The sequence below is a fragment of the Callionymus lyra genome, chromosome 17 (genome assembly GCF_982586985.1).
Source record: "Callionymus lyra chromosome 17, fCalLyr1.hap1.1, whole genome shotgun sequence".
NCBI classification, from domain to species: Eukaryota; Metazoa; Chordata; class Actinopteri; order Syngnathiformes; family Callionymidae; genus Callionymus; species Callionymus lyra.
In genome coordinates, this window is record NC_141834.1 from 23,479,791 (window position 1) to 23,504,790 (window position 25,000).

Here is a 25,000-nt window from a genome sequence, read left to right on the forward strand (position 1 = left end):
TTTCGACACCAAAGTAAAAGTTACACTAAAGCGAGTCATGTATAAATGTGCGATCAGTGAATATATGAAATAAAAAACAGTTTTAATTCAACAACATCACTTTTTGAGCAACAATATTAATTTTAATTCATCTTTTTTTAATGTTATTTTTTAATCCAGGTTCTATTTTCTCTAAAGCTTCAGTTCCATGTGATCATCACTAGTGTTTACTTCCATCACTTCAATGTAAAGCAAGTGTAGTATTTGATGAGCCTCAGTGTTACTTCAACAGGATTAATGATATTTGATCACCTTTTTCAAATTTGATGGTTCAAGAAATCAGTAAAATAAATGTTTTATTCAAACAGCAAGAAAACTCATCATTTTTATCTCGGCGGGACATGTTTGGTGAGAGCAGATGTTAGCGAAGCTTCTAACTCATCACATCTCTTCCTTCAAACTCGCGACTCGGCGAGAGGTGAAGAGAGTCGGGACCTCATTACGAGCTCGGCGATCAGACGACGGCGAGACGACGACGGCGAGACGACGGCGGCGAGACGACGATGAAGGCGACGATGAAGGCGACGATGAAGGCGACGATGAAGGCGACGATGAAGGCGATGAAGGCGAGGCTCAATGTCACCACGAGCGAAGACGATCCCTTCAATAAGAAGCCGCGCCGAGAGCAAATTATTTAACACAAACACTTTCAGGGATACAATGGAGGCAGAGGGAGGATGTTGCCGTGGCAACGCTGGACCGAGAGAAGAGGAAATGTATCCTATGATGGAGCGATTGAACGAGTGCGACTGAAGAACGTGTGCAGACTCTCGTTAGCGCCCGCAGGACGCCAGGAGGTCGAGGGGCGCCGACCTCCTCCGAGATTGATGAGTCGCCTTCTTGACCCTCGTGCACGCAGGCGAGGTCACGCCGATGATGGCGACGCCGAAGCACTGATTATTGACGGCGACTCCAGACGTAGCGTTCCATCTCCGATCGTTATCCAACAGCTTGACATTCGCTAAAAAACCACGTGGGCGTCGAACCGACACCTGCGGCAGATTGAATTCATGTCTTCCTTCGTCTTCAGTCTATAGTCTCCGCGGCGTTTCTATCCGTTCTGCCGATGGATCGTTTCTTTATTAATTCTCTTCTCTTCCGCAGTATTTCACCACCTTTAACAACCAGAACTGAAGAAAAACCTACCATGAGGTTCATGTTCAGGAGGTCCTCTGACACCAGAGACACCTTCGTTACTCTCTGGCAAGAAGAAGATCTTCTTTCACGTCTTCTTCACTGGCTGAGAAATATTCAAGACTTTCTGGAAAAATGAGAAACTCTCTCAAAACTCTTGGAAGCAGATTTTAAAAGTATGGAGCCCTTTATTCAACTTCCTGGATGATGTCAACTTTACACACAAATGTGTAAACAACAAACACAACCAAGAGCACATGGTTGAGTTTGATTCTTTTTTTACGAACATGTTGTTTGTTTAATATATTGTTGACTTTTAACTCATTGGTTGTTTACTACATTATTTACTTCACAACAAGTAACCTTTAAGTAAAAACCTCATTGATTGTTGTCGACTATTTGTAAACAAAAAAATAATCTTACAATCTGTACATTTCTGTTGAAATGACAATATTATGTTTGATAAAAGTGAACGAAGTCCAGATGTCGAGAGTGAAGCTCGTAAGAAAACAAGCATCTGATACATTTAAGAATAATTATTACGTTAATATTCCTTCAGAGTAAAGACTTAAATCTAAGAATCTTGTTTGATTCCAGGAGGATTAACTTGAGTCTTAAGATATAAACATGATTTTAATGACTTGTGAAAATGAGAAAATCTGCTAATGGAGTAGAAAACATTTTCTTGTAAAGGTTTTAAAAGAACAATGATGTTCGTACGAGAAACAAAACTATTATTTTCTCTTTTCTCGTCATTGTTTAAAACAAAAGATATATTTTTATAGACCTTTAATGTGAGACTCAGATTAAATACAACGAAATACGTAAAACTAAATACTAAATAAATACTCGGGTTTAGTTTTGCTGGTTCCTCTTCCAAGCATCAAAGCGCCACATACAGGCCTGGCAGGTGTACTGCATAGTTTCTAGATCGCCCTCGATTCAAACTGAACATGTCAGTGAAACGAATGTTAAACATGGAGACTCCAGCAAACACTCTAATGTTCTGATAGCAAGGGTTCTGTCAGGCGGGAGTGAAAAGATGCTCAAATGACAGAGCAGCACCAGCCGCAGACACGACACCAGACACGACACCAGACACTTTCTGGAACACCTCGTTCAGCAGAGATGGCCATGATTACGAGGGAGCAGGACGGACGCCCGCCGGTGAAAATGACTTTTCATCTGCGGCCCAGATCCTCTCGCAGGAGCAGGACACCAGGTGCCGGCGAAGGAAAACAAGTGGCAGCAGAACGACTACTTAAGCCCAGGCAGGAGCAGAGATGATTGTCGGGGCGACGCAGCCTCGGCTTCCACCTGAACCTGCACTACATCAGCCTCGCAGGAGAGAGTCGGACACGTCCTCCGTCTGAGGCGCGTCACGGCCTGGTGTTCCGTGGAGAGCAGCGCGAATGATGGACCAACGTCTGACTTATTGTCTTTCTGCCTCAATATGTCTTTCTCTGTGATTCACAGCCTCCGCCCTCGTTTGTTCGGCCTCTTTGTAGATCTCTGCCCACCTTGGCTTCTTACACTGAGCTTAACCTGCCGGTCTCTCGGGGGGCGGCAGAGAAGCTGGGGGGAGTCTGGGGGAGTCTGGGGGAGTCTGGAGAGTCTGGGGGAGTCGTGGGGAGTCTGGGGGAGTCTGGGGGAGTCTGGGGGGGTCTGGAGAGTCTGGGGGAGTCTGGGGGAGTCTGGGGGAGTCTGGGGGAGTCTGGGGGAGTCTGGAGAGTCTGGGGGAGTCTGGGGGAGTCTGGGGGAGTCTGGAAAGTCTGGGGGAGTCGAGGGGAGTCTGGAGAGTCTGGGGGAGTCGAGGGGAGTCTGGAGAGTCTGGGGGAGTCGAGGGGAGTCGAGGGGAGTCTGGGGGAGTCGTGGGGAGTCTGGGGGAGTCTGGAGAGTCTGGGGGAGTCGAGGGGAGTCTGGGGGAGTCGTGGGGAGTCTGGGGGAGTCTGGAGAGTCTGGGGGAGTATGGAGAGTCTGGGGGAGTCGAGGGGAGTCTGGGGGAGTCGAGGGGAGTCTGGGGGAGTCTGGAGAGTCTGGGGGAGTCTGGAGAGTCTGGGGGAGTCTGGGGGAGTCTGGAGAGTCTGGGGGAGTATGGAGAGTCTGGGGGAGTCGAGGGGAGTCTGGGGGAGTCGAGGGGAGTCTGGGGGAGTCTGGAGAGTCAGGGGGAGTCTGGAGAGTCTGGGGGAGTCGAGGGGAGTCTGGGGGAGTTTGGAGAGTCTGGGGGAGTCGAGGGGGGGTTTGGGGGAGTTGAGGGGAGTCGAGGGGAGTCTGGGGGAGTCTGAGGGAGTCTGGGGGAGTCTGGAGAGTCTGGGGGAGTATGGAGAGTCTGGGGGAGTCGAGGGGAGTCTGGGGGAGTCGAGGGGAGTCTGGGGGAGTCTGGAGAGTCTGGGGGAGTCGTGGGGAGTCTGGGGGAGTCTGGAGAGTCTGGGGGAGTATGGAGAGTCTGGGGGAGTCGAGGGGAGTCTGGGGGAGTCGAGGGGAGTCTGGGGGAGTCTGGAGAGTCTGGGGGAGTCGAGGGGGGGTTTGGGGGAGTTGAGGGGAGTCGAGGGGAGTCTGGGGCAGTCTGGGGGAGTCTGGAGAGTCTGGGGGAGTATGGAGAGTCTGGGGGAGTCGAGGCGAGTCGAGGGGAGTCTGGGGGAGTCTGGAGAGTCTGGGGGAGTCGTGGGGAGTCTGGGGGAGTCTGGAGAGTCTGGGGGAGTATGGAGAGTCTGGGGGAGTCGAGGGGAGTCTGGGGGAGTCTGGAGAGTCTGGGGGAGTCGAGGGGGGTTTTGGGGGAGTTGAGGGGAGTCGAGGGGAGTCTGGGGGAGTCGAGGGGAGTCTGGGGGAGTTGAGGGGAGTCGAGGGGAGTCTGGGGGAGTCTGGAGAGTCTGGGGGAGTCGAGGGGGGGTTTGGGGGAGTTGAGGGGAGTCGAGGGGAGTCTGGGGGAGTCGGGTGAGATGTGAAGTCTTTGACCGAGCTCGCCAAGTAGGCAAGAACTGCTGATGTTTAACGTTGAAGCGCGACGAGGGAAAAAGGTTATTTTCCTCCACTTCACACGAGCAAACATCACTCGACGCTCTCGCTCCGCCGTCAACGAGCAACTCTAATTGAACTGCAGTCATTCATGATGAGAAGAAGAATTTTCAGAAGCATCTCTTCATATGAAGAGTAAATCAACACCAGTCAATGTTTCATTTCAGGCGGAGATTCGAGAAAGTCGCGCTTCAGCGACGCTTGACTTCACGATGCGTCGAAGACTCTTACCTGAGATTCCTTTTTCTGAACCAATCTCTTTTAAACAAACATTTTTCACCATTTTCTGATGTTTAATCATAAAACTGCACCAATATTTTCACAATTTTGTGGATATTTGTGTCTAACAAAACAATTGTTTTTACTCAGATATTATTTTTATTTGAATCTTTATGAATAAATGATTTTATCCTTCATTTTATTATAAATAATAATAATATAGTATGTATAATATTCTCTTATTTGTTCATAATGAGAAGAGTATTTAAGCAGTTGCTGATCTTATCATTATTGTGTTTTTCATTTACAAAGGCATTTTGTTGTTTTCATGTCCTTTGATATCTTATCAAGTTATAAATGTCCCTTTAACTCACTTTCAAAAAGACAGAAAAGTCGATTTATCGCCTGACATTTTCTCAACTTTCAGCTCTGGATGCGTCACTCGTTCAATCCAGATGTTATTTTAGATAATAATTCAGCCGCAAAGAGCGACGGCCATAAATATAGGCCTGGAGAGTGAAATCACCATCATTTGCTGAGATCTCGGCGGAGGCGTTCCATTCATGTTTGGCCTCGATCAGTCAGATCAGACCCACACAGATCCGAAGGCTGATCTCAGAGATATTGATCTTTCCACAGTAGGTGGAAAAAACAAGAGTAATTTACGTTCGTTCTGCCCCAGTATCTACGTTTGACTCCACAGCGACCACTACTGTCCGACACAGCAACTCTCACCCTGTCTGCACTCTCTTCTTCATCCCCGGCCATCATCCTGGACCATCGAACCCAAATACATTCTCTGTAAAATGTTCTCCCTTTAAAAAAATAGAATAGGAAATGCAGAAAAATATATTTGTCAGAAAATAGAATTCTCACGTATATTTGGTTTTTTCAAAGGGACAAAAAAGTAGCGAAAATCTTTTAAAACATTTAGTGCAATTGAAAATTTATGGCTTTAAGGTTCATGCGGGGATTTGAACCTCAATGTCATGGTTGCCTCTTATAGCAGCTTCCATAGAGTTTGTTCAAAGAATCGAGTACAATTATTGATTCATTCATGTACTACTGCTGAGCAAAGCAATACAATCTCAAATCCAATCTAAGTTGCAGGATATGGTTTTTTAACTCTGGGAGGAAACCAGAGTACCCAGAGTAAACTCATGCGAGCACGATGAGAACATGCATTAAATATATATTTAAAATGAATATTTCATTTAATATTTTTCATCAAATAAACTTAAGAAGACAAACTGGGATGTGAACCCATGCCAAGCATGAACAGTGATGTTTAAAGTCATCATTGTTTGTGTCTTCGTTCCACTCGTCTGTACAAACATCTGGTTTCACTCGAGACTGCAGGTGGAAAACCAGTCGAGCCGTTTAACTTTCAGAAGATTGAATATTCATGGAGCAGGAATATTTCATGAGGTGCAAATGGTTGGTCCTATTTTTAAGATTACTGATGTCTCTGTGATACTGGAGCTCCTCTCCAGAAGCTCCGTCTACGAGCGCACCGGGGATTGTTAAAGACATCATTTTAACGCCACTAAATAACATTTGTGGTCATTGTGGAAGTCGTAAATTAGCTTCATCTCCTCGCTAATTGAATAGAGAGGACCATAAAAAGGAGCACCTCAGGGACGACGCTCGGTAACACCAAACAAAAAAAAGGCTTTATTTATGACTGGAGTAGTTTGTTACAGATTATTTTCTGGAATATAATGAGTCCTTCAACCTGCCAATCTGAGCCACGAGGGAGTGAGGAGCAGGAGGAGGAGGTGGCGGAGCTTCAGAGTAAAGAGAATTCATAGATCAATGCAAGACACTCTAATCAGGTCCTCTATGGGATGTCGATTCATTTTCATACGTTCATTGTCATTTTGTGTTTGTCTCTGTCTTCTGAGTGACCGTCTTAATTAATAGACGTGTGCGCTTATGGCTGCTTTAATCTTTAACAAGCTTCCTTGTGGAGGAACCAGAGCTCACCGTGACTTATAAATAGTTTGTCTCTGAAACTGCTTACCAGCGTCGAGGAGACGTAATTGTTTCAGGCGACGCTGCAGATTTTGTCACAGAATTACAATATCCCACATAGTGGTTCACCGAGATGATCCCCCTCGGAGAAACAAAAGTGTGACTAAACAACAAAGGCAGCTATTTCGGTGTCGGGAGAATGAAAATCTAAATTTGAGCTCTTTTTTTTTCGGTGGCACAACAGGGCGCGGTGACACTTTCAATGGCGGGATTATGTTGGTTTGAAATAAGAAGGTCTCAGCAGAAAACAAGCTGCAGTTTGTTGCTAAGCTTATTGTCAATATAAAATTAGAAAGCACTTAATCGTTGGTGTCGTGGTGGTCGAACATGGACTGTTGCTCAAATCCTTCTATTCAGAGAAACATCCAGAGTCTCTCACAGTCCAGTCCTCGGAATAAAACTTTAATACATCGTGTTCACTCTTAAACAATGACTACTGAGTTGATACCATCATAGTAAAGGGTCAACGATAAATGTTACTAAATATTGTGATAGTGTAGTAACAAGTATATATGTGTAGTATTGTCCAGTACTTGACTCTGGTGTTGTGATAGTGTAGTAACAAGTATATATGTGTAGTATTGTCCAGTACTTGACTCTGGTGTTGTGATAGTGTAGTAACAAGTATATATGTGTAGTATTGTCCAGTACTTGACTCTGGTGTTGTGATAGTGTAGTAACAAGTATATATGTGTAGTATTGTCCAGTACTTGACTCTGGTGTTGTGATAGTGTAGTAACAAGTATATATGTGTAGTATTGTCCAGTACTTGACTCTGGTGTTGTGATAGTGTAGTAACAAGTATATATGTGTAGTATTGTCCAGTACTTGACTCTGGTGTTGTGATAGTGTAGTAACAAGGATATATGTGTAGTATTGTCCAGTACTTGACTCTGGTGTTGTGATAGTGTAGTAACAAGTATATATGTGTAGTATTGTCCAGTACTTGACTCTGGTGTTGTGATAGTGTAGTAACAAGTATATATGTGTAGTATTGTCCAGTACTTGACTCTGGTGTTGTGATAGTGTAGTAACAAGTATATATGTGTAGTATTGTCCAGTACTTGACTCTGGTGTTGTGATAGTGTAGTAACAAGTATATATGTGTAGTATTGTCCAGTACTTGACTCTGGTGTTGTGATAGTGTAGTAACAAGTATATATGTGTAGTATTGTCCAGTACTTGACTCTGGTGTTGTGATAGTGTAGTAACAAGTATATGTGTGTAGTATTGTCGGGTACTTGACTCTGGTGTTGTAGTATTTACAGACCACATGACTCTTGACAAAGTCGTAATTGCTTTCATTTGTTTTCAAACCACTGTATCCTCTCATCCTCAGTCAATGCCATGATGTCATTCTTCTTATAAACAACCCAAAGGAACAATGACAATCCTGTGAGTTCCCAGCAATGACTGAGGACGAGAGGATAGTATAGAACCAGCTTCAGATACTTTTAAAGCTGATGTTAGGACAATTTTTTTCAAGTCACTAAAAATGAGTTTCACGTACTATTGTTGTGAAAACTATGCGAGTGAATCAAATATACGGTGAGATGTGTTCGTTGCTGCAGCATCACTGGTCGAATCATGCCTTGAGTTGTGAATACAGAGGTGATGCTGTGTTTAAGTGTTTCTCGACACAAGAGAGACGAATGAAGCTTCTCTGGACAGTTATTCATGGTAAGTTCATTTATAACCGTTCGTCAACGACTCTGTCCTTCTGGACGAGACACACTTTATACTTGTGACTCTCAGATACTCGAGGTAAACGAGCAGCGAGACTCGAACTCATCCTGGTGACTTATGTACCATGAACCAGAAACATCCTCAGCTCCCGATGGAAAGGGATGAACGATGGCTCTGGAAACGATGGTTCTGATGAGATGAAGAACTGAAAGAAGCATCTATTTATATCATCAAGTCACTTTCATCCGAGTGTGGAGGAGTGTGTGTGTGTGTGTGTGTGTGTGTGTGTGTGTGTGTGTGTGTGTGTGTGTGTGTGTGTGTGTGTGTGTGTGTGTGTGTGTGTGTGTGTGTCGCCCGTGAGGTCCAGTCCTGCTGGAGTGGAAATGACATTTGTTTCATTTGTTGATCTTGTGTCCTTTAACATTTCCATTTCCTGGGAACAACTGTCTTCCATTATTATTATTTCTATATTAAACATGTCGTATATTCATTTACTTTTCAAATGTCCTCGACGTCCGAACATTCATCCCTCGCTCGTGTTCACGAGAGCCTCTTGCTTGCGTCAGAAACGATAATCTCTTCGCGCCGACAGACGACGACGCTCACGTGGCGCGAGCCGACAGTTGCAACAATCTCGCACTCGACGCATCTCCTCGGTTTTCCATTTGCACTTGAGCGTCGAAGAAGGACGGAGTGGTTTGTTTGGACACGTGTGGAACAGCAACAGCATGTTTGCGTCGTCGCCGGAACAGCTTGTTCTGTGACACGCGAGTCGTCTTCTCAGCCTACGTACACAAACTCAAATATATCAATAAAAAAAGTGAAAAAGTTTTGCGTCTATAAGCAAGTGGTAAAATAAAATGCAAATACTTCAAAATACTAATAATATTCAAGAACAGTTTAAAATCCTTCTCTTAACCTATAAAACCAACGGTCTAGCACCAACATGCATTAAAGATCTAATCCAAACTTACCAACCCTCAAGGACCTTACGATCCTTAAACCCGGATCTATTAGTTATACCAAAAATCTCTAAATGTAGATTTGGAGCCAGGGCCTTCCGTTTTCAAGCCCCTCTGCTGTGGAACAAACTAGCAGCTTCAGTCCGGAGGGCAGACACCCTCTCTATGTTTAAAAACAATCTTAAAAACGTACTTTTCGATAAAGATATAACTAACTTAACTGTTTATCTTAGCTGCTATAACTAACTTAACTGTTTATCTTAGCTAGTATAACTAACTCAACTGTTTATCTTTAGCTGCTATAGGCTGAGAATGCTGGAGGAGTTTTAGACACCAAGCTCTGTACATCCTTCTTTTCTGCATTACATTCATCACCTGTTTAAACACCTTTTTATTTCTCTCAGGAGCCCCAGGACCTCCAGAAATGCTGCTGATCCAGGATCTTCACCACGTCATCAGTTCTCTCCAGCACCTCCATGGACTCTCCTACACTCTCCTCTTTTCTCTCACTGTATCCTCCCTCACTCCTCTCCTTATCCATCTGTCTACCCCCCCATCCTTCCTCCCAGCCGGTCAAAGCGGCAGGCCGTCAACAATGAGTCTGGTTCTGCTCCAGGTTTCTTCTAAAAGGAAGTTTTTCCTCGTCATAGTTCACTGTACAGTGTTTCGCTTGTTGCTCTTTGTTGAATTGCTGGAACTGTTTTTCCTTAATCAACTATAGTCTTATTTCAACTGTATAGTGTCTTGAGATAACGTTGTTATGATAAGACACTTGAAATAAAATTGAATTGAATTGAATTGAACAGTTGCACCTCCAGGACAGCAGGTGCTGCTCTACTGAGACGTCTTCAAAACAGCAACATCTGATTGAACACTTGATGAATTCCAATTTGAAAGGAAAGTTTTGAATGTTTTCTACTGTAAATCACGATGCAGGACGAGCCACACACTGGAGAGACACTGGACCGGAACTAAGCTCCTGATTCTCATTGTGGAACCGAAACCAATCGCTTTCCTACTTTTGGCAGCATTTTTGAAATTAAACGCCACCTAATGAAGCTGTGTTTGTGCTTCACAACTATTCAAAACAACCGGCGGAAAAACAAATGAACTAGTTAACGTCCCCATTTCTGCGCATAACACACTCGACTCCGGCTCAGTCTACCGTGTGAAATATTCCCGGAGCGTCCAGAACGACTTCATCTTCCGCAGCGTCGACTCATCGATGGACTTTATTATACGACACAAAAACCACATCAACAATTGAAGCTACTTTCCTTTGAGCGGCACAACAACAACAACAACAACAACGACTCTTTCACTGCCTACGTGAGCGAGTGTTTGGAACGACAGTTAAAATGCAGCTCACGCTCTCACGCTGCCTTTGACTTGAGCCCAGATGCTATTGATCGTTAATTCATGCAAATAGCTGCTGATCTGAGCTGATAACACGCCGCGCCGCTGGTTCTGGAGACATTTCAGCAACAAATCGTGCGAGAGAATAGAAACGCCGCGACTTAAGTTTGAGTCCTGAGAGGACGGGTTTTTGTGACTGTAACCATGGCGACGGGAGAGTCGAGCTCACACGCACAGTCGTGGAGTTTGTGTGTGACATGCCTGGCCTGTAGGAGGCGCTAGCTCGACGTACGACTGCGACAGTTTCGCCAAAGTCTAGACGAGGAAAAATGACTCACGACCTGTACAAGATAAACGTGTATATTCTTTAGATTTGTGTACACATTAACAGAATACAAATCTTTACAAACAAAATATTACTCTGCTAAACTAAATATTTCCATCTCGTGATATTCCTACGTCTTGATATTCATCTTACAAATACCTGCCAGTTCACGTTAGAGGAACAGCGATGATATCCAGCAGTGGGTCTGGTTCCCCGTAAATAACGGGTTATTTTCCTGTAGTTCATGGTCAGACCTTCAGTTCTTATCTCTTCACCTGCTTCTGGAACGCTTCGCACAGCTGTGTGTGTGTCGGTGTGTGTTTGCAGGGGTGTGTGCGCACATGTCACGATTGTGAGCACGAACCTCAGAATATATTGAGATAAGAACATCTCAAGAGTATAAAAAGGAAGAACATGTCTGAGGCCCATGTCTCAAGATCACAGAAGGTCAGAGCTACCATTTATAAAGTGTTGGATTCATATTCTGATCTTGACACAAACATGTTCTTGTGTTCGACATGTTTCACAGCCAGTTGTTTTCGTCGTTGAACTGGTAGAATCTGGGCTCGACTCATGATGCCTGCGACCCTTGCTGCCGGGCCGCCTCGCCTCTATTGACTGGAGCGTCGGCAGGAGGCAGGTGGCGAGCGGCGCCGAGCAGCAGAAGGACGGGAAAGTGTTTTCCTTCCCACATAAATGTGTTTTGCTGCCCGGAGCTCAACATGTTCCGCCGAGGAAGTGACAAACTGACAAAACAGACTCTAACAAATTACCCACCTTGATAAACACAATCAATTAGGGATTTTTGTTTGTTTTTCTTATGATTAAAAAGTGCTTGTCAACCTGTCAGGGACTGTTTTTGTTCCTGCTCTTCAACAACAACTCGATTTTAATTAACAAATAATATTTCACTTTTTCTTTGGTCATTTCCCATCAGGCAGTGCAACCCGTGGTGGTCGTCCTCGTCTCCGGTCCTCGCTCTGACTTCGAATCTCGTCAAACACGCCGTGAATAGTGAACAACACAACACTGTTTCAAGTGTGTGTCTCTTTGCACTGTAGCCATTAGTGTTGTTTCAAAAATTCCACGACAATAAAAAGGAACTTTAAACTATGTGATGATAAAACTGTGGGACCTGAACAAGAGGAACACATGTTTCACCAGGAATTAAAGTTTGTTTGAGTTAAACAATATAACATTTGCACAAAAAATTTGTTTCTTTGAAAACCTTCATTAAAAAAATCATCTTATTTATGAAGGTTAGATGTTCTTCAAAAGGTTGTGATTGAGCTACGATGTTGAATATAAAAGGAACTGATCCTGATTTATCCAGAAACCTTCCAAACACATTGATTATAAGATTTCATAAAACGGTTCTTTCAAAGAGGAGGGGGCGGGATGACAGCCGTCCAGTTTGATTGACATGACTGTGATTTTCAGTAGTTCTAGAAGAAAGTTAAAGGTTTTCCAATAAATCTTTATGTTTGGGCGGCAGTTAGTTGTTTGAGCTGCTTTCAGATTGAACATTTCTTGGACATGGACTGTACACTGTGTTCTGTAAGTAAGTCAGTAATATTTGTGAACACTATTCCAGACCAGGGTCACAAAGCGCTTAAAAAATCAAAACAATACTTAATAAAATATATACTTTGAAGGTCAAGACAACACTGAGACAAGAGTCTCAGAGAATCAAGGAAAAGCTCAAATCAAAGTGTCTTGAGATGTTTCTTGAAGGAGTCAGTAGATCATCAAACACAGATGTTTCTTGAAGGAGTCAGTAGATCATCAAACACAGATGTTTCTTGAAGGAGTCAGTAGATCATCAAACACAGATGTTTCTTGAAGGAGTCAGTAGATCATCAAACACAGATGTTTCTTGAAGGAGTCAGTAGATCATCAAACACAGATGTTTCTTGAAGGAGTCAGTAGATCATCAAACACAGATGTTTCTTGAAGGAGTCAGTAGATCATCAAACACACATGTTTATTGAAGGAGTCAGTAGATCATCAAACACAGATGTTTCTTGAAGGAGTCAGTAGATCATCAAACACAGATGTTTCTTGAAGGAGTCAGTAGATCATCAAACACAGATGTTTCTTGAAGGAGTCAGTAGATCATCAAACACAGATGTTTCTTGAAGGAGTCAGTAGATCATCAAACACACATGTTTCTTGAAGGAGTCAGTAGATCATCAAACACAGATGTTTCTTGAAGGAGTCAGTAGATCATCAAACACAGATGTTTCTTGAAGGAGTCAGTAGATCATCAAACACAGATGTTTCTTGAAGGAGTCAGTAGATCATCAAACACAGATGTTTCTTGAAGGAGTCAGTAGATCATCAAACACACATGTTTATTGAAGGAGTCAGTAGATCATCAAACACAGATGTTTCTTGAAGGAGTCAGTAGATCATCAAACACAGATGTTTCTTGAAGGAGTCAGTAGATCATCAAACACAGATGTTTCTTGAAGGAGTCAGTAGATCATCAAACACAGATGTTTCTTGAAGGAGTCAGTAGATCATCAAACACAGATGTTTCTTGAAGGAGTCAGTAGATCATCAAACACAGATGTTTCTTGAAGGAGTCAGTAGATCATCAAACACAGATGTTTCTTGAAGGAGTCAGTAGATCATCAAACACAGATGTTTCTTGAAGGAGTCAGTAGATCATCAAACACAGATGTTTCTTGAAGGAGTCAGTAGATCATCAAACACAGATGTTTCTTGAAGGAGTCAGTAGATCATCAAACACAGATGTTTCTTGAAGGAGTCAGTAGATCATCAAACACAGATGTTTCTTGAAGGAGTCAGTAGATCATCAAACACAGATGTTTCTTGAAGGAGTCAGTAGATCATCAAACACAGATGTTTCTTGAAGGAGTCAGTAGATCATCAAACACAGATGTTTCTTGAAGGAGTCAGTAGATCATCAAACACAGATGTTTCTTGAAGGAGTCAGTAGATCATCAAACACAGATGTTTCTTAAAGGAGTCAGTAGATCATCAAACACAGATGTTTCTTGAAGGAGTCAGTAGATCATCAAACACAGATGTTTCTTGAAGGAGTCAGTAGATCATCAAACACAGATGTTTCTTGAAGGAGTCAGTAGATCATCAAACACAGATGTTTCTTGAAGGAGTCAGTAGATCATCAAACACAGATGTTTCTTGAAGTAGTCAGTAGATCATCAAACACAGATGTTTCTTGAAGGAGTCAGTAGATCATCAAACACAGATGTTTCTTGAAGGAGTCAGTAGATCATCAAACACAGATGTTTCTTGAAGGAGTCAGTAGATCATCAAACACAGATGTTTCTTGAAGGAGTCAGTAGATCATCAAACACAGATGTTTCTTGAAGGAGTCAGTAGATCATCAAACACAGATGTTTCTTGAAGGAGTCAGTAGATCATCAAACACAGATGTTTCTTGAAGGAGTCAGTAGATCATCAAACACAGATGTTTCTTGAAGGAGTCAGTAGATCATCAAACACAGATGTTTCTTGAAGGAGTCAGTAGATCATCAAACACAGATGTTTCTTGAAGGAGTCAGTAGATCATCAAACACAGATGTTTCTTGAAGGAGTCAGTAGATCATCAAACACAGATGTTTCTTAAAGGAGTCAGTAGATCATCAAACACAGATGTTTCTTGAAGGAGTCAGTAGATCATCAAACACAGATGTTTCTTGAAGGAGTCAGTAGATCATCAAACACAGATGTTTCTTGAAGGAGTCAGTAGATCATCAAACACAGAGATGGTTCCAAAGCTTAGGAGCAACAGTCTAGAAGGATTTCTCTCCTCTGGTCCGGAAGTTCAGGAACCATCAGTAGATTCTGATCCACAGACCTCAGAGCCCGAGCTGGGCTGTAAGTCTGGTTTTGTTAACTCAATAAAAAGATTTTCAAAATCTATTCGCAACCAAAGAAGACATTCTTTTGTTCCTACAACCAGTGGTTCCTCCTGCACCTGGTCCAGGTAGAAGTGAAGATCTTTTTTCATGACCATGTTTGAAATGTCCATGAGTTCGCCGACACCAGCACGAGGCGTGAGTTGAAAAGCTCTGGATGTATCGACGATGGAGCAGCTTTTGAAATCCTGAACACCGATATAAACGAGTCTTAGCGGCTCTTAAGTCCGACGGCGTCCAACGTTCTTATCGACACGTTTAAGCGCCTTGATATTCCTGAGATCCAATAATGCTACGTCAGCATCTCGGGCCTCATGCGACCTTGATTTATTCCTGAACTTGATGCCGTTTGAATTACTTCTGGGTGGGAGCCAATGTGTGAGCATTTTCCACTTGGTCGGCTCTCGAGCCTCCGGAGATTACAAAGTCAAAACAAGGCTCAGAATTGTTCCATAATCGGTCACTTGAACATGATGAATAATTGAGGCTTTTTTCCTTCAGCACATGTGTGGCGTCCCAGTCGGCCGGGGCGACGGCGACGCTCGCCGCCTCAGCAAAAAAACCACTAGGACGTGAAGTGAGTTTCTCTCGCAGCGTCAGTGATTCAGCCTCGGAAACACTGGCGTCCGCGGCTCTGACGTGACCTCGACCACTTTACCTCCAGCTGACTCACACAGACGCTCACAACGAGGCGTATTTTGGTTGATGTGAGAAGATGTGGGTGGACCTCCTCTGGAGCACCAGGACCAGAACCAGCAGGTCCGGGAATGAGGTTGGAAAGTTGGACTCAAACTAACTTTTGGATCGTGAGCCGTGCATAGTGTGTGTTATATTACACTAGTGTGTGTGTTATATTACACTAGTGTGTGTGTTATATTACACTAGTGTGTGTTATATTACACTAGTGTGTGTGTTATATTACACTAGTGTGTGTGTTATATTACACTAGTGTGTGTTATATTACACTAGTGTGTGTGTTATATTACACTAGTGTGTGTGTTATATTACACTAGTGTGTGTTATATTACACTAGTGTGTGTTATATTACACTAGTGTGTGTGTTATATTACACTAGTGTGTGTGTTATATTACACTAGTGTGTGTTATATTACACTAGTGTGTGTGTTATATTACACTAGTGTGTGTTATATTACACTAGTGTGTGTGTTATATTACACTAGTGTGTGTGTTATATTAGACTAGTGTGTGTGTTATATTACACTAGTGTGTGTGTTATATTACACTAGTGTGTGTGTTATATTACACTAGTGTGTGTGTTATATTACACTAGTGTGTGTGTTATATTACACTATTGTGTGTGTTATATTACACTAGTGTGTGTGTTATATTACACTAGTGTGTGTGTTATATTACACTAGTGTGTGTGTTATATTACACTAGTGTGTGTGTTATATTACACTAGTGTGTGTGTTATATTACACTAGTGTGTGTTATATTACACTAGTGTGTGTGTTATATTACACTAGTGTGTGTGTTATACTACACTAGTGTGTGTGTTATATTACACTAGTGTGTGTGTTATATTACACTAGTGTGTGTTATATTACACTAGTGTGTGTTATATTACACTAGTGTGTGTGTTATATTACACTAGTGTGTGTGTTATATTACACTAGTGTGTGTTATATTACACTAGTGTGTGTGTTATATTACACTAGTGTGTGTTATATTACACTAGTGTGTGTGTTATATTACACTAGTGTGTGTTATATTACACTAGTGTGTGTGTTATATTACACTAGTGTGTGTGTTATATTACACTAGTGTGTGTTATATTACACTAGTGTGTGTGTTATATTACACTAGTGTGTGTGTTATATTACACTAGTGTGTGTGTTATATTACACTAGTGTGTGTTATATTACACTAGTGTGTGTGTTATATTACACTAGTGTGTGTTATATTACACTAGTGTGTGTGTTATATTACACTAGTGTGTGTGTTATATTACACTAGTGTGTGTGTTATATTACACTAGTGTGTGTGTTATATTACACTAGTGTGTGTGTTATATTACACTAGTGTGTGTTATATTACACTAGTGTGTGTGTTATATTACACTAGTGTGTGTGTTATATTACACTAGTGTGTGTGTTATATTACACTAGTGTGTGTTATATTACACTAGTGTGTGTGTTATATTACACTAGTGTGTGTGTTATAATACACTAGTGTGTGTGTTATATTACACTAGTGTGTGTGTTATATTACACTAGTGTGTGTGTTATATTACACTAGTGTGTGTTATATTACACTAGTGTGTGTTATATTACACTAGTGTGTGTGTTATATTACACTAGTGTGTGTGTTATATTACACTAGTGTGTGTGTAATATTACACTAGTGTGTGTTATATTACACTAGTGTGTGTTATATTACACTAGTGTGTGTTATATTACACTAGTGTGTGTTATATTACACTAGTGTGTGTGTTATATTACACTAGTGTGTGTGTTATATTACACTAGTGTGTGTGTAATATTACACTAGTGTGTGTTATATTACACTAGTGTGTGTTATATTACACTAGTGTGTGTTATATTACACTAGTGTGTGTGTTATATTACACTAGTGTGTGTGTTATATTACACTAGTGTGTGTGTTATATTACACTAGTGTGTGTTATATTACACTAGTGTGTGTTATATTACACTAGTGTGTGTGTTATATTACACTAGTGTGTGTGTTATATTACACTAGTGTGTGTGTTATATTACACTAGTGTGTGTGTTATATTACACTAGTGTGTGTGTTATATTACACTAGTGTGTGTGTTATATTACACTAGTGTGTGTGTTATATTACACTGTTGTGTAATATACAAGTTGTACGATACTTTATTCATAAAGTACATACTTAATAAAGTATTGTATGCAGAGTCTGCCGTTGATTGACAAACAGACCAAAGTGCTTCGTTTATTCCCTTCGTTTATCCGTAAACAAGTTATTTTCTCTACTAACTAAGGATGTTTATAGTTTCTTTGAATCAGTTCTCTGGTGACACTAAACATCTGTAAAAATCTCCGACGGCGACATATAGTTGTTCAACTCTGTATATTTATATTTCACAACAGAAGTTCAAGCTATTTTGAGGATATTTTGATAAACAAATGAGTCTCAGATGTACTGACGGTTCAAATGCTTCCATATTTTCACGATGATTGTCACTAAATATCGCAACAGTTTCACGAACATCCCGATATTTAAGCGATTGATATTTTCTTCCAAACCTTCTTCATTAATATTCTATTAACCTAAAAAGCCTTCCGAGCTCCGACTTCAAACGAAAGCTCGTTGAACATTCAGGATCCTGCTAATTGAGCGGGAATATAGATGAAGCCTTGCATTAGTTATCGCCTCCTTCTGTCGCCGCCGAGGTCATCATCTGGAGCCTCCATCAGCAGCAACACCTGGAACCTTCTCGCGGCAGAACCTCAACTGGACCTGAACCTCACCTCGTGCGTCTGTAGATTCACACACTTGGACATTCGTCCTCGTGGTCGTGATCCTGTCTGAAGGTACGGCCGCCGAAGAGGAGCTGAGGATGTGTCGATACTGGTACCAGTTAATATCCAAATACTTTAGCATCATCTTGTGGTCGTACTGTGAATCACATCAGGTTGATGAAAGCACTTGTGTTGGTGTTAGAAGTGTTGAAACGACTGATCTCACTTTTGTATATAATCCTGTGTGTTATTAACACTGAACTTAACATCTATTTATTCAAACAATACGACACAATTTGTCTGGAAACTTTTTTGAATTAGATTTAAATTCAAAATGTTAAAGTGTAACTAAAGTGTGTGTATGTGTGTGTGTTAAAGTGTGTATGTGCGTGTGTGTTAATGTGTTTATTTGTGTGTGTTGTTGTGATGTGTGACTCTATTGTGTCATTAGTGTGTGTGTGTTGTTGTGATGTGTGACTCTATTGTATCATCAGTGTGTGTGTGTTGTTGTGATGTGTGATTCTATTGTATCATCAGTGTGTGTGTGTGTGTTGTTGTGATGTGTGACTCTATTGTATCATCAGTGTGTGTGTGTGTGTTGTTGTGATGTGTGACTCTATTGTATCATCAGTGTGTGTGTGTTGTTGTGATGTGTGACTCTATTGTATCATCAGTGTGTGTGTGTGTGTTGTTGTGATGTGTGACTATATTGTATCATCAGTGTGTGTGGGTGTGTTGTTGTGATGTGTGACTCTATTGTATCATCAGTGTGTGTGTGTTGTTGTGATGTCTGGCTCTATTGTATCATCAGTGTGTGTGTGTTGTTGTGATGTGTGACTCTATTGTATCATCAGTGTGTGTGTGTTGTTGTGATGTGTGACTCTATTGTATCATCAGTGTGTGTGTGTTGTTGTGATGTGTGATTCTATTGTATCATCAGTGTGTGTGTGTGTGTTGTTGTGATGTGTGACTCTATTGTATCATCAGTGTGTGTGTGTGTGTTGTTGTGATGTGTGACTCTATTGTATCATCAGTGTGTGTGTGTGTGTTGTTGTGATGTGTGACTCTATTGTATCATCAGTGTGTGTGTGTGTGTTGTTGTGATGTGTGACTATATTGTATCATCAGTGTGTGTGGGTGTGTTGTTGTGATGTGTGACTCTATTGTATCATCAGTGTGTGTGTGTTGTTGTGATGTCTGGCTCTATTGTATCATCAGTGTGTGTGTGTTGTTGTGATGTGTGACTCTATTGTATCATCAGTGTGTGTGTGTTGTTGTGATGTGTGACTCTATTGTATCATCAGTGTGTGTGTGTTGTTGTGATGTGTGACTCTATTGTATCATCAGTGTGTGTGTGTTGTTGTGATGTGTGACTCTATTGTATCATCAGTGTGTGTGTTGTTGTTGTGATGTGTGACTCTATTGTATCATCAGTGTGTGTGTGTGTGTTGTTGTGATGTGTGACTCTATTGTATCATCAGTGTGTGTGTTGTTGTTGTGATGTGTGACTCTATTGTATCATCAGTGTGTGTGTGTGTGTTGTTGTGATGTGTGACTCTATTGTATCATCAGTGTGTGTGTTGTGATGTGTGACTCTATTGTATCATCAGTGTGTGTGTGTTGTTGTGATGTGTGACTCTATTGTATCATCAGTGTCTGTGTGTGTTGTTGTGATGTGTGACTCTATTGTATCATCAGTGTCTGTGTGTGTTGTTGTGATGTGTGACTCTATTGTATCATCAGTGTGTGTGTTGTTGTTGTGATGTGTGACTCTATTGTATCATCAGTGTGTGTGTGTGTGTGTTGTTGTGATGTGTGACTCTATTGTATCATCAGTGTGTGTGTTGTGATGTGTGACTCTATTGTATCATCAGTGTGTGTGTGTTGTTGTGATGTGTGACTCTATTGTATCATCAGTGTCTGTGTGTGTTGTTGTGATGTGTGACTCTATTGTATCATCAGTGTGTGTTGTTGTGATGTGTGACTCTATTGTATCATCAGTGTGTGTGTTGTTGTGATGTGTGACTCTATTGTATCATCAGTGTGTGTGTGTGTGTGTTGTTGTGATGTGTGACTCTATTGTATCATCAGTGTGTGTGTTGTTGTGGTGTGTGACTCTATTGTATCATCAGTGTGTGTGTGTGTGTGTTGTTGTGATGTGTGACTCTATTGTATCATCAGTGTGTGTGTGTGTGTGTGTGTTGTTGTGATGTGTGACTCTATTGTATCATCAGTGTGTGTGTGTGTGTTGTTGTGATGTGTGACTCTATTGTGTCATCAGTGTGTGTGTGTGTGTGTGTGTTGTTGTGATGTGTGACTCTATTGTATCATCAGTGTGTATGTGTGTGTGTTGTTGTGATGTGTGACTCTATTGTATCATCAGTGTGTGTGTGTGTGTGTTGTTGTGATGTGTGACTCCATTGTATCATCAGTGTGTGTGTGTGTGTGTTGTTGTGATGTGTAAGTAAGTAAGTAAGTAAGTAATATTTATTTGACTCTATTGTATCATCAGTGTGTGTGTGTGTGTGTGTTGTTGTGATGTGTGACTCTATTGTGTCATCAGTGTGTGTGTTGTTGTGATGTGTGACTCTATTGTATCATCAGTGTGTGTGTGTGTGTGTTGTTGTGATGTGTGACTCTATTGTATCATCAGTGTGTGTGTTGTGATGTGTGACTCTATTGTATCATCAGTGTGTGTGTGTGTGTTGTTGTGATGTGTGACTCTATTGTATCATCAGTGTGTGTGTTGTGATGTGTGACTCTATTGTATCATCAGTGTGTGTGTGTGTGTTGTTGTGATGTGTGACTCTATTGTATCATCAGTGTGTGTGTGTGTGTTGTTGTGATGTGTGACTCTATTGTATCATCAGTGTGTGTGTGTGTGTTGTTGTGATGTGTGACTCTATTGTATCATCAGTGTGTGTGTGTGTGTTGTTGTGATGTGTGACTCTATTGTATGATTGTTTGTAAAAAACTCTCTTTTCATTGAAATATTGACATTAGAAAATGATCTTATGCTTCTCCCACTAAAAACACTGTTGTTCTGGAGATGAAATCTTGTTGACTATAACCACACCCACTCTGCTGTGATTGGTCAAGCATGGATGTTTGTCACCGCGCGTCATCAATGTTCTCCACTTCCAAGGGACTCATTGTATAAACAAAGCATGATAACAGCTGGAGGAGTGAAGCCATTATTACGTCATCATGGACTCTTGTAACCTCTCATTCGTCCAGATTTCAGAGCAACTTTATAAAGTAATGAGTTAAAAACATGGTCATGATGAGAAGTTACTGCGTCTTGAAGAACATTCACTACATGACAGTCTGTAAAGTTGAGTAAATGTGTTTTTGTTCATCAGTCACTTGGCGTTTACTTGTTCTTTTTCTTAATTTATTTTTGTTTTTTTTTATTTATATTTGTTTATATTTATTAGTTGATTAACACTGTAACATATACAATAATATATTATAATAGCATTTTATTAGTCATTGCTTTTCCAGTGAATACAGTATTTAAAATGTACTTGTTTTATTTTTTAAATCAACAAAAGAGAAAAGTTAATGATGTTTTTATGTATATATATATATATATATATATATATATATAATCCCTCAGTGTACGGCTCAAGTATTTTTCTCAGTGTGTAATTCAAAGGCGTCACTTAAGTGTTGATTGTTCTGAAAGAAATATGTGAAATAAATCCAAATCTATCCATTACTGTCACGTTCATGTTCGAACTGCTGTTTTTCATCACAAACACTTTGTTGCGTTGAATCCACTGTTGTGTCGCCGCAGTGATGATTGAACTCACGTCTGCCAACATGTTCTCTGCTCATCAGGACTTCATCTCTTTGCTGCTCATTCACAGCAGATCACGCGCCGCTAAAGAATAAATGCCGAGTCCAACAACTTCTCAAGAGATCTTTTGAATGTCATCCAGTTACACTAATGGTTCATATTTGATTATGTCATTTATTTTATATGTGCTTTGAAGATGCTGGCGTGAAAAATAACTGTTTTATTTGTTTGTGCAGTTTATCAGTGTTTGTTCTTATTTACTTGAACAGAGACTGAAGCTTCTTTTCTAGTAGTAACAAGTGTTTATCTGTTGTATTGTCCAGTACTTGACTCTGGTGTTGTAGTATTTACAGACCACATGACTCTTGACGACGTTGTAACTGCATTAATTTATTTTCAAACCACTGTATCCTCTCATCCTCAGTCAATGCCATGATGTCATTCTTTCTCTTCTTTATGTGTAGTATTGTCCAATATTTGGCTCTGGTGTTGTGATAGTGTAGTAACAAGTATATATGTGTAGTATTGTCCAGTACTTGACTCTGGTGTTGTGATAGTGTAGTAACAAGTATATATGTGTAGTATTGTCCAGTACTTGACTCTGGTGTTGTGATAGTGTAGTAACAAGTATATATGTGTAGTATTGTCCAGTACTTGACTCTGGTGTTGTGATAGTGTAGTAACAAGTATATATGTTTAGTATTGTCCAGTACTTGACTCTGGTGTTGTGATAGTGTAGTAACAAGTATATATGTGTAGTATTGTCCAGTACTTGAATCTGCTGTTGTGATAGTGTAGTAACAAGTATATATGTGTAGTATTGTCCAGTACTTGACTCTGGTGTTGAGATAGTGTAGTAACAAGTATATATGTGTAGTGTGTAGTTCTCTATGTTCTGAGGTCACTCACACAAACTCCAACAACACAATAACAGCAGCTCATCTCATGAATTACTGACATTGATATCAAGTTTCCGAGGAGACGTTTCCTGAGGCAGGAGCTGATGTTACAGAGTCACGTGACCAAGCGAGAGGACAATAAAGCAGAGCTCAGTGATGTCTAAAGGAGCTCATGTCTCATCACCAGAGTTCAAACTGTTCTTCAAGATAACATGTCAGTCACACCTTCACATGTTACTCCTTCAAAAGTGCATCTGAACAACAGTTTCTTGACAAGCTCAGACCAAAGTTCTTACCTGGTCCTGAAGTTGGCCGGGTGTGGATGTCCGTCGTACAAAGATAAAAAGTCATATTCCTCTTCGACGGCGAAAGATTGAAAAACCATATGAATCCTGTTTCCTTCCTCGGCCACGATGACCCAGGTACAGTTGGCGCCGTTGGGATAGCCGTACGGAAATCCTGGACTCTCTATGGTCCCGTTGCGTCCCTTTAAAGTGCCTCCACACGTGTGGATGAAACCTGCAACACAGAAACACAAGGCTTTTATTCACGGGAATCCAAATGGAATCCATTGGCATTGAAACCAAAAGGTTCTGCTGGTTATGATGGTCGTGTATCATTGAAACCAAAAGGTTCTGCTGTTAGGTTAGGTTAGGTTAGGTTAGGTAAGGTTAGGTTAGGTTAGGTTAGGTAAGGTTAGGTTAGGTTAGGTAAGGTTAGGTTAGGTTAGGTTAGGTTAGGTTAGGTTAGGTTAGGTTAGGTTAGGTAAGGTTAGGTTAGGTTAGGTTAGGTTAGGTTAGGTAAGGTTAGGTTAGGTTAGGTTAGGTTAGGTTAGGTAAGGTTAGGTAAGGTTAGGTTAGGTTAGGTTAGGTAAGTTTAGGTTAGGTTAGGTTAGGTTAGGTAAGGTTAGGTAAGGTTAGGTTAGGTTAGGTTAGGTTAGGTTAGGTTAGGTTAGGTTAGGTAAGGTTAGGTTAGGTTAGGTTAGGTTAGGTAAGGTTAGGTTAGGTTAGGTTAGGTTAGGTTAGGTTAGGTTAGGTTAGGTTAGGTTAGGTAAGGTTAGGTTAGGTAAGGTTAGGTTAGGTTAGGTTAGGTTAGGTTAGGTTAGGTGAGGTTAGGTGAGGTTAGGTTAGGTTAGGTTAGGTAGAACTTTATTGATCCCTCAGGAGGTCTCCTTTGGGTACAGCAATTATTCATAAAAATAAAAATAAGAACAAGAACAAAGAGAAATAAAGAGAACGAACAATCTTTTTATTGTTTTTATCATTTTATCAACAATAACTGATCTCATGAAATAAATAATTCAGACGATCGATGATGTCTATCAGTCGTGACAGACGGTCAAAGGTACCGATCGAAGGTACCTTCGTTTCATTGAAACCAAAAGGTTCTGCTGGTGATGATGGTCGTGTATCATTGAAACCAAAAGGTTCTGCTGGCCATGATGGTCGTGTATCATTGAAACCAAAAGGTTCTGCTGGCCATGATGGTCGTGTATCATTGAAACCAAAAGGTTCTGCTGGCCATGATGGTCGTGTATCATTGAAACCAAAAGGTTCTGCTGGCCATGATGGTCGTGTATCGTTGAAACCAAAAGGTTCTGCTGGCCATGATGGTCGTGTATCATTGAAACCAAAAGGTTCTGCTGGCCATGATGGTCGTGTATCATTGAAACCAAAAGGTTCTGCTGGCCATGATGGTCGTGTATCGTTGAAACCAAAAGGTTCTGCTGGCCATGATGGTCGTGTATCATTGAAACCCGCTCAGAGACGATGGTTCGTCAGAACAAACTGTCTTTCAGGCTGAAGACGAATGTTCTTCTGTTTGTCCATTTTAAATATGTTTAACATACAACACAACAGATCATGATATTGTTGTTTTTATAATTGATCATAAAAGTAAACACTTTAGTTTTCTTTGAAGATTCAAAACAACATAAAAAAACATTTAGTCATAACATATTTTAGTAACTTGTGATATTTATTTAAATGAAACCTACAGTTGACTTTGACTGTATTTCTGTTACGAGTCGTACTGACGTGTTCAAGATGGTTTTACTGACAGAAGGTACTTTTAAATATTATTTATTCAATGTTTTGACTGAATAGTTTGTCTTACAAGTTTTTGTCTCTCTTGACGAAGTAAAACATGTTT

At 41.0% G+C, this 25,000-nt stretch overlaps 1 protein-coding gene across 1 annotated transcript in view; it reads right to left on the bottom strand.

Moving 5' to 3' along the window:
- LOC148063047 (CUB and sushi domain-containing protein 3-like) overlaps positions 1-25,000 on the bottom strand; it is a 414,667-nt gene that overhangs the window by 353,117 nt on the left and 36,550 nt on the right. Inside the window, exon 2 of the mRNA XM_087812099.1 lies at positions 23,146-23,368. Within this exon, the coding sequence (XP_087668225.1) occupies positions 23,146-23,368 (223 nt within the window). The remainder of the gene's footprint in view (positions 1-23,145; positions 23,369-25,000) is intronic.